The following is a 17050-nucleotide window of genomic DNA, read 5'->3' on the forward strand; positions in this document are numbered from 1 at the left end:
CCCTCTGGAGCTGCCTAACACAGCCCTGCAGCCCCATGCTAGAGCAGGGCACAGGCTGTTTCCCTCCCACTTCCATGGCAAAGCTCCAGCTAACTGAACTGGGAGGCTTTCTCCCCCTTTCACCCTGTTTCACTTGCAAAAGCTTTAGGAACCAGAGCTTTCACCCCTTTCTTTGCCTCTGAGTAACCTGCGTGTGCTGGGCACGTTCGTCATTTCCCTCCTTGTCTCAACAGGGAACTCTTACGATCGGTGGCAAAGAAGTGACCCTTGAATACACTCCGTGCCCAGAGTTTTGGCGCTGCAAACGTGTAAGTATGTGCTCAGAGCTGTGTTGTGCTTCCCCTGCTGGCACTCGTGGCAGTGGCAGCTCAGAGGAGTCTTAGATATTTGCTTGGTGGCCAAAATCCCTCAGAGTAATACCTGCCTTGAAGCTCTTGCCTCTTCTAAACTGTGCTTTTGCCTACCTTGTTTTTGGTCCCACCTCTGAGTGCATGTTGCTCAGGTACAGGTAGCCAGATTTTTATGCACAGAGCAGCCTTGTCCCTGTGCAGTGATTCCTTTTTAACATGTGGGAAAAATAGCGTGTGGATCCTTTCTCCTTAAAAACCACAATGAGACAGTGATTCCGCCGACCGGAATGGAGCAGGCTTCACTCTGGTTCATGTGTGTAACCACCCCTCTGCCTCACACAGGAACCTGTGGTCTAGCTGTGGCTGTAGAAAGTGTAGCAGGAAAGGAAGCATGGAAATGGATCCAAGTCTACTGCATGCTGGAACTGGCTCATTTCTGGGAAGGCACAGTTGCCCAAGGGTCAGTTTGTTCCTGTGCCCTCCCCAAGGTTCTCCCAGAATGGGAATTTGCAGCTGCAGCAGGCTGGAGGTGATTGCTGGAGAAAGGACAGGATTGTTGCCTGCATTCCCACTGACTGCAGGCTGAGCGGTTGCAGCAGGACATGAAGGGGTTGGTTCTAAGAGTCCCACCTTGACCACTGGATCACCCTGGGCTACAGAGACCCTCATCCAGCTGACTGGATGCACTCAGCTGCAAGCAGAGCTGTTGCTCAGTGTCTCATCTCTGCTTGCAGCGCTCCAGAGATGGAGACGCAAGTTTCAGGCAGTGGTTTCAAACAGCTCTCAGTGCACTGAGGTGGCTGCACTGTATCTCCCCACTGTTGCTGTGTGTAGCCATGGCCTGAAGGAGCTTCCTTGTGCCCCAGAGCATTCACAAGGCTTCAGTTAATAGGAAAGAATTGTTATGAAACAAAAGCAATGCATTTACAGAGAGCTTAAGGAGGAGGTCAGGAATGCTGTGTTTGGAGAGAGCTGTGAAGACTGGGCACTTGGCTCTCCCCACAGTGGCTCTAGGTGGTACCATCCAAGGTACCACCCAAGCCTGTACAGCTCTGCCTCTTGGTTAGCAGACACCTCATCATTAACTCTGCAAATTACATCAGTTTCTACAGTTCAGCTCAGATAAGGACTTCATCACTGCTTGAGGGGTGAGTTCAGGTTAGAGATTGCCAAGGTAACTTTGGACCCTTTGAATCAACACTGTGCCTAGCAGGGAGCTTTTGATGCAGCATCTCTTGAGAGGGGGAAGAGTTACGTCTCAAGGACTAGAGAATAAATCTGTGCTCAGAAGTTGTGTGAAAGCCCTGTTCCCAAGGCAAACCCAGCTGAGAGTCATATGAGCATTTATCTGCAATTCCAGCCAAGGTCCCTGCTGCCATTACCCATCACTGTAACTTTTTCATGGCTGCTACTTTCTGAAAGCACACTGCAGAGTCTGGAATTCTGTAGTAGGTTGTACCCACTGCCTTCAAAACACAACTTCCTCATGCTGTCCATCTTCCATTGCAGTGTAAGGTGTGTACTGTGGGCTACAGATCTTCCTGTTCCTATTGCAAGCTCCCAAGAGATGGTGAGTATATCTGGTCCACTGAGCTTGGTCGGTTAACAGTTTCATCTATCCTGACAAGTAAGTTTCTCTTCTGGCTTCCTGTGGCATCCCTTTTGCTGGACTAGCTGAGCACTGTGTAGGAGGATTGTTAGTTTTGCTTCACTTAAACCCTTTTTGCCTGTCCACAGTAAAGCTATTACGTGCAATGCTGTCAGGCTCTCTGCTCTTGGGAGGCTTGCTGGAGAGGTGTCTTACTGCTCACAGCCTTTGCCTCCTATTCTCTGGCATTGTCCTTCATCCACGGAGTTATGGTTGTGTGTCCTCTGGGACTGTGAGCTGGTACTGCTGGCCATAGGTGAGATGGTTTCACCTCAACCCACCTTCCTTGGGAGATGCAGCTGCATGTTTTTAGTGTCACTCAGAAACACTGATTTGCCTCACTTTTGATACTCTCAGAGTAGGATCACAGAATCATGGAATCATTAAAGTTGGGAAAGACCTCTGAGACTGAGTCCAGCCATTAACCTGTCATTGCCAAGCCCACCACTAAGCCATGTCTCTTAAGCACCACACCTACATGTTTTTTGAACATTTCCAGAAATGGTGATTCCACCACTTCCCAGGGCAGCCTGTTCCAATGCTTGATTGCCCTTTTGGTGAAGAAATTTTCCCTCGTATCTAACCTAAACCTCCCCTGGGGCAACTTGAGATCATTTCCATTCATCCTGTCACTTGTTGCTTGGGAGAGGAGATTAGAGGTGAATCCAGGATTGGAATTGCTGAACTCACCTTGCTGGCTGTAAAAAATGCATGAGAGGAGTTCTCCAGGAGCTTCTCCTCACCCCACCAGCACCTCTGCTTTTTGAGGTGGGAGGGCACAAAAGCCAAAGCACACTTTTCTTGAGGAACTGATTTCTTTGGGATGATGGCTGTGCCAACCTTCACCATCCCTGGGTGCAGCACCTGGGGCCACAGTGCCACGAGTGAGTTCTCCACACTCCTCTGGCACTGCCTGTGCATTCCAGCCACTGTGTAAGCCTTGACTCAGTATTTTTGAGCAGACTTCTATGTACTGCCCTCCTGGCCTGAGCAGAAGAGCAATACATCAACTGTTGATGCACAGATCTCTATTTACTGAAGCACGGTCCCTGTTGTTGTGCTTTCTGTGCTCTGTGGCTCCTCCATCAGTGCTGTGAAGGCAAAATTCACACAGCTGGCCCAACACAGCTGTGGGTTGTAATGAAACTGCCCAGGAGCAAATTAAACAGAGCCTTCAAGCTGCTGTGAAGACAGATTGTGGTGAATGCTTCTTGCTGACATGCTTTTCTTGGGAAAAGGTGCAATAAGGTAACCTCTCTATGACTGGGTGAAGCAAAACAACTCTCTAGGCATTTACAGTGGTTCCTGCAGCTTTGTGACTGATGGGTGTGAAATGGACGTTAATGTGCCTCTCTTACAGGGAGCAGAGCAGGCCCAGAGTCCAGAGGTGGTGCTGAGGGAGAGGACACATCGGCTGAGCAGGAATTCAGTAAGAGAGTTGCCCTCCCCATCTCTGGGGTTGTGCTCGAGTCTTTGTGATTTGCACAGGCAGTTTTCACAGCTGCAGGTGCAAAGTGGTTTCATGTGCAAATTTTACATGAGGTTCTGTAGCCAAAACTCTGCATGCTACAAACTGCAGACAAATGAGTAGAAGCCTGTCCAAGGTGAGCTGTGCTGGCAGCCAAGCAAGGCACTGTGCAGCTTTCCCAACAGTTGTGTGCAAAAGCATCGTGTGTTCTGCCATGCCGCCCACTGCCCAAACAGAATGAGAGCAGGGACTTGCTCTCAGGGACATTAAAGAAGGAAGCTTCACTGTATCACGTCTTGCACCCTCATTTCCTTCTCTTTGTGGGAAGAGGCTTCAGCAGCAGGTGCAAGGCTGGTGGTATCTGCCTTTGCAGCCTCACAGATTCGGCTTCCCTTTGCAGCAGTGTTAGAAGCTCAGGTAGGGATCTCTTTTGCAGTGAAACCAGGCCGTTCAGAGGCCTTCAAGCACAGCAACTTGTTGGGGTTTATCTTCTCTGAATGGCATAGGTAGACTTGGGGGGGGGGGCGGGGGGAAAGGGTGTTCCCACATTGTTTCTGTGTCATCTGTGGTCAGTAGGCACCTGATAAAATCTGTGACTGTATTATGGATGTGTTTCACTCAGTGGTCAAGGGGGTCTGAACCCAGTTTTCCTCTAGCATAGAGACAGGGTGACAGTTACTAGTTGATATTGCTCAGTTGTGGATGATCAGGAGTGCATCATAGATAGTAAGGATATCACTGCCATATAGGTTATCCTGAGCATGGAAGGAGTGTTTCTAAATCCATCCCTGATTCTTGTTTGTTCAGGGAAGAGCCAATCCTATAAAGTGGCCAGAAAGCCTCTTGTCTTTGATGGGAAGTCTTGTAAAGGAGCCCAACACAAAACAAGGCAGTGGAAGGATAACAGTACCTGAACAAACCTTGTGTCTGCCAAGTGTTAAGACAGTGGATATGCAACAGGCAGTACAGGTTGGCCTTTTATAAGGAGCACTGCTGCAAGGGTCAGAAAATAGGAGAAGAAAAATACCTGCTGAAACATTCTTATGTGAAACCAGTCCATTTCTCCTCTAATAGCAGAGACAAAGCTTGAAACACCCGAGCAAGAATTGTCAGGTCAACCAGGATCTCCAAAGCAGCCTCTCCAGCCCTCAGTTCCTGCTCCACAGCAGGAATGTCAGCCTCAGGAGCAGGAGCCAAGGAAGAGAGATGAAGGGAGAGAGCGTCGGCCCTCACAGGAGAAGAGAAGGGACATGGACCGGCACCAGGAGCCGCCCTCTCAGAGGGAAGCAGAGGAAGCCACGCCACCAGATGGTGGAGGCAGCAGAAGTGAGTGACACAAAGACCAGTTTTGGATTCCTCTCGCTTGCACTCCATGAGGCCATCTGCAGAAAGGGCAGCATTTCACTAAAACCTCTGGAGGCTATTTTCTGTGTTGTGCAAATCCATGGCATCAAGAAATGAAGGCCTGTCCAGCTCCAAAGGTGCTGACAAATTGTCTTTAGGAAAATTAATTCAGGCTTCTGGGTGGTGCAGTAAACTTAGCACAGCTTCAAAAGCCTCTTGGGCCAGCAGTTACCCTAGGCTGAGCTCTGAGAAGGGGCTATTTTCTACTATGTTTTCTGGGCAGGAAAGGTTAGCAACTGGAGGCAATACTCTGAGCATCTTGCAAAGTGGAAAGCAAAAAGCAATGGCTTTGAGACTCAACTGTGAGAAACTGTGCTCTTACTTTGAGTGGGTTTGGTAAAACTTGGTTATAAATTCTTTTTTTCGCTACTTTTTCTTCCCGGGCCACCTCCCTGATGGTGTTTCTCAGCAATTATGCTGAAGCGAATCACTCGGTTCACCCCACCTGAGGTGATTGTGAGGCTCCTGGCCCCGTACGTGCGTCTGTCCACGTCCAGCGTGCGCATCATGAAGAACAAGGCTGGGCGGATGGGGCAGACCTATGGCTTCATCGAGCTGGAATCCCATGCTGTAAGTAGTTTCCTGCTTTCACCTGCTCCCTCTGTTGGCATCTGAAATCTGTAGAAGTAGAGAAACCACAGGAATACAAGAAATCTCTGTACTTGTGAGGCTCCTGTGCTGGAGCAAGTCCTCTTCTCTGCTTATCTGACCAGGTACAGGAATTAGCTGGTACAGCTGTTGTTCTCTGGCTTTAGGAGTCCAAGATTGATTGTTGTTACAAGCTATGACACTGATTTTCTCACCTCGGTGCATTTCTTTGTGGACACTCCTAAACTTGAACACTTCTTGCATAGATACTTTGTTTGCAGAGAACTTGAATTCAATGGTTTTTGTTTGTAGGATGCAAGAATCTCAATTAACAGACCATCCCATGTTGGAGGGTTCACATTTTCTGTGTCTGGGTGTCTCCCAGACTCCATAGCTGTGCTTTGAGGTTGGTCCAGAGGGTGTTCACCAAAACACTCTGGGGCAGCAGCAGCCATGGTGCTGCACTGTCTGGCAGCCCTAAGAGAATGCAGTCCCCAGCTGGCTGCTGAAATTGGTCATAGGACAAGCAAAGAACCTCACGTTGCATTTATCCCTTTTGTTGCATCCTAAAATACCCTTCACTGACACTTAGACTAATATTAGGGTTGTGTTTCTTGTCCTACTGAGCACAAGACATTCCTTTCAGGCAGACTGGATTTGGAAAATGTGCTGTTTCCTTCTCATGGAAAGTGACGTTCTTTTTCCTTTTACAGGAGGCGCTGAGGTTGCTAAAGATACTGCAGAACCTGGATCCCCCGATCTGCATTGATGGGCGTATATTGGAAGTGAATCTTGCTACAGGGAGGAGAAGGTACAAACAGATGAGGCAGGGGGGTTGTCCTTTATGTGATGTACGGTTGTTGTGTGCTCTGTGTTGTCAGAGCAGGTGCTTTAAAGTTTGGCATGGGAATTAGCACAGATGTTCCTACAACCAAAAAATGTGTTGGAGAAGTGAAGGCATTGAAGCTTGAAGAAGCTTCAGGGATTGAGCAGAATGGGATTAGTGATCATATTGCATCTTGTTGTCCAGCCATCAAATCCCATTCTGAGGGAATTAGTGGGTTCAGCTTTTTAAAAAACATGTGGAGAGATTCATCTTTGTAGACACAGCAGAGTGGACTCATATTTCTCACGGAGACAGTGGTTTGCCAAGTCTGTCTCCTGGGATGGACACAGTCCAGCATGTGGCCAGAAAAGATGGCCTTTCTGCCTGCTGATCATTTTGAATATACTGAGGTTAATATAAAACCGAATTAACATTATCTTGCAACCTTTTTCTCAATAGGAATGACTATGGGGAGCACGGTGACAATTCCTACTATGGCCCGGTAGGTCTGCACAGCTTCCCTGCTGGTTGCTGAAAGGGAGGTCACTGGGGGGTCATGGGCCTGGCTGTGTTAGGCTTTTTCTCTTTGGGCTGCTGAAATACTGCAGAACTTGTTTTACCACGTTTGAAGATGGAGTGATAATGCTCAAATGTGCCCACTGCTGCTCTGCCCCTCACAATTTATCATGTGCATAGAAGTGCAAGTCAGTGCTGCTGGAGGGAGTTCTGGGCTGGGTTACTCGATACCACACTTTACAGAGTGATTTCACTGGTGACTGATCTCAGTTCCCAGAGTGAATGTCTGTAGTGCTTGTTACTAGACTACAGGACTCTCCCCATATACTGGGTGGGGTGAAGGCTTCCATATGGATTGCTATGAGCACCTCTCGTGGAAGCTGCAGAGATCTCGTGCTTCGTGACAGCATCCATTGCTCTCTGTAGATGAAAAGCTGTGTCTGCCTGTGCTCTATTTAGGGGGTGGCTAAATGAGCCCTTCTCCTAAACTTCAGGCCTGTGAGAGGGAGGAGAAGCAATATGATGTTTGTTGAAGAGTCTCTGATCTGTTTGTGTTGTTCACTTACTCCAGGGCAGAAGGGGCATGAGAGACAGGAGGGGTGGCGAATCACAGCAACGCACCAGAGCACAGTGTAAGTTAAACTCTGCTTCACTCCTACTGTGGAGACTTTTCTTCCTTAAAAGGGCACTGACATGTAGAAATCAGCCCAAAAATATTTTTAAAGGCTAAGAGTAGGTTTGTTTGCTACACCCACTTGTGAGTTCCTTTGCCAACTTTGTTTAGTCACATTTTCCTATCTGATGATGTGTTTCTCTCTATTCTCACTGTGTGAAACTACATGCAGATAAAGGAAACTTGGTGCCTATTTTTCCTTGTTGTGGAAAACTGATGGGATAAAATCAGCCTGGCAGTTACTAGAGGAGACAGAGGAAAATACACTTGATGCAGCAATGCCAGTAGCTGGAAGACCACTCCTGATTGTTTCACTAACTTATTCCTTACTGAGGTCTGTCAAAGGACACTTTGGAAATGAGGAACATTCCTGACATTATGGGCCTGCTACCCTTAAGGCCTTTGGCTTTTCCTGTAGAAATAGTTCACTCCCTTTTCTTCTCTGGAGCTTTCATGAGCCCATGGGGTGGAAGGGATGTGGGGAGTGTCATCACTTTAAACAGGATATTGTTTGAGAGAGAACAGCTTTTCCTTGTTCACAGGGGTGGGTGGATGTAGATACTCATTACCCCATCCTTGGGGAAATTACTGAGTTTCATGACCAAGTTTTGTGGTCTTGTGATCTCAGCACAGCCCCTGTAAATCTGTTTGATGTGGACGTTTTGCCAGAGTTGTGAAAACTTATCACCCCTCTTACTCCTTAAAGAAAAGATGATGTAGGTCAAGTCAAGTCATACCTTTCTTGCCAGGAGAAAAAATTATTCTTTCCCACTCTTGGTCCTTTCACCAGTGTAATGTTTGTTCGTGCTTTTGTCTTGGTAAAAGGCAAGTTCTGCCTTTGGAAGCCTCTGGAGCTAACTCCTGTCTCTCTCTTCAGCACCATCAGATGTGTCCACATACATTTATGATCCTGACACTGGGAATTACTACGATCCCATAGCTGGGACATACTATGACCCCAGAACTCAGGTGAGTGTGTGGGAAGGAAGCTTTACATGCAATATGTTCTTACAAACTGCTCTTCTCTGGAGGGATTTTGCAGCCAGATCCTGAAGACAAGCCAGCATAGGGCAGCACAGAGGCAGCTTTGTGTCTCACACTCTGTTCTCTGACCTGTGTGAAAGGGATGCACGTTGCAAAATATCAACTTAATGAGAAGCTAGGAATCCATTAGCTGTGTGTTGAACCAGCCATAGCTAGCTCTGGCCTCTGAAGCACTGCCTTTGGAGGGTTTTTGGTCTGCTCTTCCTCGAGTGGATTTACAGGCAGAGCATTATTGCTAAATTTTGCTGTAGACATGTGATATGTGACTGTCTGTAACAAAAAATGAATAGCAGACCTCTGTTTTCATCTGTGGTCTCTTTGCTTCTCAATCCTAGCCAGCAGTACTGTAAGGAAGCCAAAAAAGAGCCATCAGCAGAGAGTTTCTGGAACTATAATCTTGTTTTCATGATGCTGGGGATGTCCATGCTGTGGGAGAGCAGGGCAGTGCACTGGTGACCTGGCTGTGGTCAGCTGTCTTCTGCCCCAGCAAAGTTCTGAAGCCTTTGCTGTCTGCAGTCCCTTCTTACTGTGCTGGTCTCCCCAGCTCAGGAAGGACAAGAAGCCCAGTAAGAAGACTGCAGGGGTTGGGCTAAGCCTGCTCCAAATGCCTCTTTCAGAGAGAAGTCACAATAGACCGGGAAGCCTCTGAGCCCCCGACGGAGAGCAGAAGGCGGCGGCACGGGAGCCAAGAACGGACAAGTGACAGGAAGGAGCCACACAGCAGGGACAACAGGGACAGAAAGGACAAAGGGAAAAGTACTTCTGCTAAGGTAACACTCTCCAGGCATCAGAATGACCTGAGGCCAGGAGGCTGAGGGAAGAGAGGTTAGAAAATAGAGAGTAATTAGAGGATTCAAAAATGGAGGGACAGTGGGAAAAGACAAAGGGTCAGCAGCTAGGTAGGAACATGGTGGTTGTCCAGCCAGGTGGGAGTAAGTTCCTGAAATTTTTCTCTCCTGACATTAAATCCAGGGCTTTTCATCCCTTCCTTATAGTGAAGGATTCAGTCACATCCAGGTAACTGAGACATGTTTCACTTGCACTGCTATTGTAATAGACAACAAAAAACTGGCAGAGGCATTTAAACACACCGAGTCAGATGATGATAGAGACTCAGCTCTCCCCTAACTGTGGTTTCTGCCCCCCCCAGTCCCAGGGCAGTGCCCTTCACTTCTGCTCCCAGTGAGCAAATCCTGTCTCCCCAGTGTGGGAGCTGCTGGTTGGGAGTAACTGCCCAGAGCGATGTTTGAGCACAGCCCAGGGCTGTGATACTGACAGGGCCTGAGGAATGCCAGGAGAGTTGGTAGAAGTGATTTAGCCACCAATGCAGAAACTTTATGTTCTTCTTTGCCTCTTGGTCTGAATATGCTCAGTGGCATGACCAGTCCTGGGCAACTGGGACTTGAGGGCTGTTAATTGTCCCTGAGGCTGGTAACAAGCCAGCCAAGGGGTCCCATCTGGTATGGAGGCTTTCAGGGACACTGACCTTGGAGAAACATGGTCCTGTCTGAATGGAGGGTAGAAGCATCTCCAGTAGAAATCATTCCATAATTTTTCCCACTTGCCTGTTTTCCATGGATGCTCAGAAGTGGCTTCCTGGCTGCTCTGTGTGCTCTCTGACCCCTGTGTTGCTGCTGGCCTAATGCACAGTCTTGGATTTTTCAGAATGAGCCTGGGGAGGAGAGATTCTTTACAGAAGATGTCTTCAAAAAGCCATTGCCTCCCTCTGTGAAGAAGGATGAGAGCACAGGCCTGGTAAGGTGTTACACTTGTCTTCCCTGGTCAAGTATGAGTAACTCATGAGCCACTAAATTGGAGCCTGTCCAAGGCTCCAGCCCAGTTCTCTGTAAAATGTGTGAAAGTGAAGCTTCACCCCAGCCTACTGTTTGTGCTGCTGAGCACACAGCTGAGTATCACAGGCTCATCCTGTCGCAGTGCTGACTGCAGTCTCTGGTGCCCTCTGTCCAGGATAAAGAAGATCCTGGGAACCCTGCCATGCTGGCTGAGCCTGGCCATATGTTGTGCCACAGTCACAGCAGAGAAAATTGGTGTTGTCTGGCAGTGAGGGTGGCTTTGTACCTGGTCTTCATGTCCTTTGTGCACACAGAGAGGTGCCTGGCCCTGCCCCAGCTCCCTCACTGACTGGGACCACTGTCAGCATCACAGTGCAGCAAAGAGTGAGAGTGGGGCGGGCTGAGACAGCATGTTGAGCTGCTGCAGCTGTCTCTAAAATCACAAGTATGGCTCCAGGAGAGCTCTGGATTCCCCAGAATGGGAATGTCTCCCACCAAAACCACCGCCTCATTTCTGCCAACCACCTGGTTTCCTTGGAGACTTGTTGGAGTGCTTAGCTATTGTGTGCTCTGAGTCCATGCTAGGGCAGTCTCAACACTTGATCTCAACTGTTTCAGACTGAGACTGGAGAGGAGAAGTTCTCTGCAGAAGATGTCTTTAAAAAACCTTTACCTCCTTCTGTGAAAAAGGAAGAGAGTGCAGCCCCGGTAAGTATCTCCAAAGGATGGCATTTTGCCCTGTTTGAGCCTGGATACAGGACTAGGGAGGCTTAGCACAGCCTGGCTGCAATCGCGAGTGCCAGAGGTGCCAGAGATGTTTCTCATGCCAGAGGAGGGAGTGCTGGGGATGGAAGGCAGTTTGTTTTTTAAATCTGACCTTGTTTGTGGGCTTCTAGCATGGGGAAATTTGATACCTGCGTTTTAGCAGGATCTCACTCAACCAGTCCTAAGGCAGAAAACTCTTCCAGTCTGAGGAAAGCCAAATCTCACTGATCTCCATTTCTAGAGGAGGTGAGTGACAGCAGCTCGCTGCCAAACAGCCATGGCCTCTGGTGGCTTCTTGTGCTCAGGTGTGTGGCAGGTTGGAAAAGCCTGGCACCAAAGCGTGGCCTGACTAGAGAGCAGAAGGGCTTCCACCCTCTGATGTGAAGGGAAAGAAGCCAGCCAGCTCCTCTCTGTTCCCTGCCTGTGCTGCTGGGAAGCAACTCTCTGCCTCTTGGACTGGAACAGAGACAGGAGTCACTGGGAGATAGGTTGGGGAAGCAAAGCTGTGCTGGCCAGGCAGGCTTAATGCTACAAATTGTCACACTTTTCTCCACTTCCTTCAGCCCAAGGTGGTGAACCCTCTGATAGGACTTCTGGGAGAGTATGGAGGAGACAGCGACAATGAAGAGGAGGAGGAAGAGGAGGAGCAGTCCCAGGCTCAGTGGCTGCCGCCTCCCCCGCACCCACCGGCACCGCGCGAGGAGCAGCCGCGGAAGGCCAAGGCCAGCGACGACAAACTGACTGACTGGAACAAGCTGGCCTGCCTTCTGTGCAGGAGGCAGTTCCCCAACAAGGAAGTGCTCATCAAGCACCAGCAGCTTTCCAACCTGCACAAGGTATGGGGAAGCTGGGGGCTGCCGTTGGCTCAACAGCTTTGTGAGCTGCAGGGAAAACGCAGTGGTTGGGTGGGAAGAGCTGTGCTGAGTTTGACACAGTAGCAGGCAAAGTTGCCTCAAAGCTCTGTTCAAAGCATTGTGTGAACTGCTTGTTCCTGCCATGGGAGTGCTGTAACATCAAGGTGTGACTTTGTAAGCTGTAGTGAGATAGCTAAGGCTTGGGCAGAGTGGGGTGCTGGCACACAGGAGCATGAGAGTGGTAAGAACTTGGCACGTGCTCTCCCATGTTCTGCGCTGCCTTTGAGCTCTTGCTTTTAGGAGAGCCAAGCTGCACGTGGGTTAAAATAGGACTGGTTGCCTTCCTTACTGCAGGGAGGAAGGGCTCCAGGCCTCTGTGGGGGAGCAGGTAGTCTGGGCTGCAGGAGAGGCTGCTGTGCCTGGTATAGTGCAGCCACAAGAGCATGCTGCTTTACCTGTGCTCCTTGTGGGTGGAGCAGATGACCCTGACAGCTTGTGTTCTCTGCTTGACACTGCCTTCTGTCTTCCTCCTTCCAGCAAAACCTAGAGATTCATATGAAGATTAAACGATCCGAGCAGGAACTGGCATATTTGGAGAAGAGAGAGCGTGAGGTGCGTCTGCGGTGGTGGGCAGGCAGCTGCTTGTGCTTCTGCACTGGGCGGGTGGTGGTCCCGGGCAGACCTCTACTTATGCACCAGGTATCACCAGGCATCCACTTAGGCACCAGGCATCAGATGCCTCCCAAAAGTGAACTGTGGGCTCACTCTGCACCAGGACCTGTAAGTAGTTCTGTGACTTCTTAAGAGCAGATCTCATTCCTCACAGAAGGGTCTGAGTGTGGTTCTGTTGTCCTGCAAGCCAGCACTGGGCTCTGGGCTAAGTGGGACACAAATTTCCATCTAAAACTGCTGGGGTGTATGGGCTGCTGCTGCCTGGGCAGGGACAGGAGAACTGTCCATTGTTCGGAAGGTCACAGAGCTGCTCCTGGTGCTGTAGCTGGAAAGCTGCAACAACAGGTCTGGGTCAGCCCAACAGATGACATCTGAACAGAGCAAGTGGATTGTGGGATGTGAGTGTTCAGTATTTGAGAGTCCCCAGGACAGCCTTCCAGCTAGCTGAGGATCAGATGAGACCTGCATGCAGAGCAGTCTCCTGCAGTGTTGAATCCTTCATAGCTCCTGTACTTACTTTGTTCTTTCTGTTGTGAAGGGGAGGCATAAAGACAAAGGAAATGACCGGAGAGAGAAATTCCAGCAGATGGATTCACCAGAGAGGAAACGGCTCAGATATGACCGGGACTCAGAGAGGTAATGGCTGTTCTGGGTTAGGTCTCTTTGGGGATGCTGATGCTGGGATGGGATGTGTGCTGCTGGCAGACCAAGGCTGGGAATTGGCCAGGGGGGTAGATCTGCAAAGTAACAACCAGACAGACTGAGACAGAGTTCCTCAAAGTGTGAGCCTGTTGTACTGCAGGACATCTTGTAGAGGTCAGGAGAGGGCTGGGGTGGAAACAAGGGTCTGGGAAGAGCAGAGCAAAGCTGCCTGGTGCTGGAGGGGTGAGATGGGGGTCTGAGTGTGCCTGGCCAGACACAGAGAGTGGAATGCAGCCTGTTCCTATCCACCTCGTCCTTAAGGCACTTGCTGCCCTCCTGTCCTGGCATCTAGCCATTGAAAGAAAGAGCAAAGCTGTGTTTCATCTGTTCCCTGACTCAGAGGAACGCTGGGAGCTGTTTCCATCTCGTTCAGAGTAGGTGGAGGAAGAAAGTGCGTGCTGTGTGGAGTTCTCGACAGGCCTGCCTGCTCTGAGCTCGCGTGTTCAGTGGGCTGAGGAACGGCCAGGCGTGTGTTGAAGATAGAACTGGTTATGTGCCTGTTTTCTTCTGGCACAGCACCTCAGAAGGAGACCTTTCCTCTGTGTCTTGCAGTTTAAACATCCACATCTTCTCTTCCCTCCGTTTTCCTGGAATAGCTGTAGATAAACTAAAACTGTTTGTGTGCAGTGTCACCAGCAGCCAGAAAGTAGAAATTGTCTGAAGGAAGAGTCTTTTATGCTGAGATGTTTTCAAAACTGGGGCTTTTGGTTAGGTTAATGGTCTTGGATGAGTAATGAGGTGGGAGAAAGTGTGTCCCAATCAACACTGCATCTGTTGAGCTCCATGACCACAGCACTGGGAGAAAGGAAAGATCTAACAGAGCAGCAGGGATTAAACTTTGCTTTCTTGCTATTGCTAAGATTCTAATTAAGAAATACAAGCACAGAAGGCTCCTGGCTTGCTTATACTGTAAATATTTGGGAGTCTGAGCTCATTTCCTGTGCCCTGGTGTATTTCCCCCTGAGGTGGGACAAGAAATTTTGCAGTCAAAGGTGTGTGAGCCCTGCACACAGAATCTGACGTGGTGGTTTCCTTAGGCGGTGTGCTTCTGGCAAGAAACTTGGATATCCCTCATGAGAGGCTGAAATGTCAGTGAAGGTTCTATTAGCAGAACTAAAAATCCCTGGCATGTGTTTGAAGCATTGCAAGACTGGACAATTGATTCTGGCTCTTTTGCAGCGACTATGACCCAAGGCTTGACAGTAACAACAAAGGGAACCGAATGGTGCAGTCTCCGGGGTGGAAGAAAGGCTTTGGCCACAACCAGCAGGGCACAGCATCACCAGTGGAGGTGAGTCTTCCTGCCTTTCAAAGCACACCACTGTCCTGCAGCCCATAATGTTTCCCAGGAGAGCTGGAGGGAGTTCAGGTCAGGCTGCAAATCTCAGCACCCGCTTGATGGAATAATATGTGTGCACTGATGAACTTTGCAGGCTGGGAGGGGCTGCAAGTATGTTGGCTGTAGAACAACATTAGAATTTATGCGGATCTGGAGGTGTTGAAAATAGAGTAACAGTGAGCAGGAAGGGTGTGAGCATCTTGTTAGTACCTGCTCAAAGTCAGGCTGGGGTTTGAGCAGGTTACCAGCTAGGTTCTCTGCAGCCATGTGAGCTGGGGAAAAAGGTGAACTTCCCCTGGAGAAGTGTGAGCATAGCCAAAGCCGCAGGGCCCAAGATGCTCTTTGTCTGCTCTGCTTAGCACTTGTGAGGCTCTGGCTGCCACTGCAGACTCTGGACATCAGAAGATAATACCAAGATACAGTACCTGACAAGGAGCAGAGGCCCATCGGCAAGGGATGTTGGGGTAGGCAGGGTCAAGTAGATCCTGCCTTCTGTGACAGGCTGGTCTCTCAGTGGACCTTAATTTCCTGCAGAGGGTTTGTCAGAGAAGCAGCCTGGGCCAGGGGCTGCTCTGCCTTGCCCAGGGCCACGTGAGCAGGGCCATGCTCTGGTGGCAGGTTCGGGGCTGGCCAGGTGCTGTGGTGTCCATGCTCTGCTGAGGGACAGGCAGCTTGGAGCAGGACTCACAGGGTGACATTCAGCCTGCAGTCAAGTAGATCATTAAAGCAAATATTTGAGGCTTCGTGACGCATGTTTGCTTGAGCCCACATACACGAGGCAAGAGTCCCTCTTCAGTGCAGACAGCAGGAACAGCCCCCAGCTGCTGCTCAGTCCTTGTGGTGAGGTCCCTCTGCCCATAAAACAGGCTTTGTCCGAGGGCCAGCTCCAGCACCGCACCCTGGGAGGTCTGAGCTCCCGTGAGGGCTCCCCCTCTGCAGGGGGAGCTGATGGCAAAGCACAGCCCTCATACAGTTCATAGGCCAGAAGAGATGTGCTTGCCTTTCACTTCCAAGTCATGCTGGGCAAAGCCATGTGACCATGTCAACCCCACACAGCTCTGATCTCTTGGCCCAACTGGTGAGATCTCTGGTATTCAGGTGGATTGGACTGAAGAGCCAGAGAAACTTCTAGCCTCAGGCCTGCCCTCCTGGGCTGGCTCCAGGCAGGTATTGCTGAATAATGCAGGTGCTGACTGAGAAAACCAGTCCTTGTAAACTGCTTGAAATTCCGAGCGAGGTACCAGTGCCCATGGGAGCTCTGTTGAGAGAACAGCTGAGCTTGTGCCAATGCAGACTAACAGCAAACAGCTCCCCTGGAGCCCAGCTCTCGTCAGAGCTTTCCTTTTGCTCCGTTTCCATCCTGGCTCGCCCGCGGCTGCTGGTGCTGCCTCTTGGCTGCCCACTCCTCCACAGCTGATCCCTGCGGTTTGATTCCCACCGGGCATTTGCTGGCTGCTTTTGTTGCCCTCAAAGGGTCTGTAGTTTTTCCCAACCAGCTTTTGGAAGAACACAGAGCACTTGCTCTTCCTCTGCTCGTGGATCCACGTGGGAGCAGTCAGCAGTCCTGAAGCAGCCCAGGGAAGCTTTTTATTTATGGGAGGAGAAATCACTAATGTGAGCTGTGTCTGTTTGCAGGCAGAAAACAGGAGGAAGGGCCCTGGGCTGGGGGCCCCAGGGAAGCCCCCCAAGAGGCAGTCCAACGAGACCTACCGCGACGCCGTCCGGAGGGTCATGTTTGCCCGCTATAAGGAGCTTGAGTGAACAGTGGAGGAACCCCAGATCTGTCTCTCTCCATCTCTTTCTCTCTGTGTCATGTTCTTTTGAAGGTTTGGTCTTTTTTGTTTTGTTCTGTTTTTTGAATTGTTACAGGTTTTGCTGCTAGAATTTTTTTAATAAAACTGAAAATTTGACAGTGCTTGTCTTGTGGCTAAATTGGTGTGTTTTGAAAGCACGTAATGCTTTGAAAGATTTCCATTGTGTTTTGCTCTTTGCTGATGAGGTCCCTGGGACTTGCAGCTGTGTCAGTGGGACTGGAACAGGTTTGGTAGCTTGGAGACCCTGCCAGCAGTGCCACTGTCTTGCAGTGGTGTTCCCTGTCATCTCAGGGACAGATCCTCCTGGTGCCATGTACTCCTGGGTCAAGATGGGAGCTGGGAGCCAGGCATGCCCCCAAGGCCTGGGAGGCATTCAGAAGCAGGAGTGATCTGTGTGGGATTCATCCTGGCAGCTGATGAGGTCAATGGGGTTCAATTAATAGCAAGAGCTTAATGGCTAAAGGTGACCTTATTAGCACTGCGTGTTGTCTGGGCATTCCAGCCAGGGCAGAACATTCCACGTGGGGCAGGCTGGATCTGGCAGCAGTGTTGTGTGGGGACATAACCATGCTGGCCCAGGGTGTCAGGGGAGCA

The 17050-nt window shown here is 49.9% G+C and overlaps 1 protein-coding gene across 2 annotated transcripts in view; it reads left to right on the forward strand.

Moving 5' to 3' along the window:
• The window catches only part of RBM6 (RNA binding motif protein 6), a 57731-nt gene extending 41180 nt beyond the window's left edge, over positions 1-16551 (forward strand). For both annotated transcript variants that reach the window (XM_042018560.1, XM_042018571.1), the window contains 17 exons: positions 234-308; positions 1860-1920; positions 3359-3427; positions 4541-4792; positions 5280-5440; positions 6172-6269; positions 6744-6786; positions 7372-7432; positions 8351-8442; positions 9135-9287; positions 10183-10272; positions 10929-11018; positions 11639-11911; positions 12467-12541; positions 13140-13237; positions 14483-14594; positions 16278-16551. In XM_042018560.1, coding sequence (XP_041874494.1) covers positions 234-308; positions 1860-1920; positions 3359-3427; positions 4541-4792; positions 5280-5440; positions 6172-6269; positions 6744-6786; positions 7372-7432; positions 8351-8442; positions 9135-9287; positions 10183-10272; positions 10929-11018; positions 11639-11911; positions 12467-12541; positions 13140-13237; positions 14483-14594; positions 16278-16403 — 1929 coding nt within the window. In that variant the 3' untranslated portion in view covers positions 16404-16551. The remainder of the gene's footprint in view (positions 1-233; positions 309-1859; positions 1921-3358; positions 3428-4540; positions 4793-5279; positions 5441-6171; positions 6270-6743; positions 6787-7371; positions 7433-8350; positions 8443-9134; positions 9288-10182; positions 10273-10928; positions 11019-11638; positions 11912-12466; positions 12542-13139; positions 13238-14482; positions 14595-16277) is intronic.
• Positions 16552-17050: the final 499 nt, after the last annotated feature.

The sequence above is a fragment of the Corvus kubaryi genome, unplaced genomic scaffold (assembly GCF_017639235.1).
Source record: "Corvus kubaryi isolate FWS band 111438036 unplaced genomic scaffold, C.kubaryi_AGA036_p1.0 124, whole genome shotgun sequence".
NCBI lineage: Eukaryota > Metazoa > Chordata > Aves > Passeriformes > Corvidae > Corvus > Corvus kubaryi.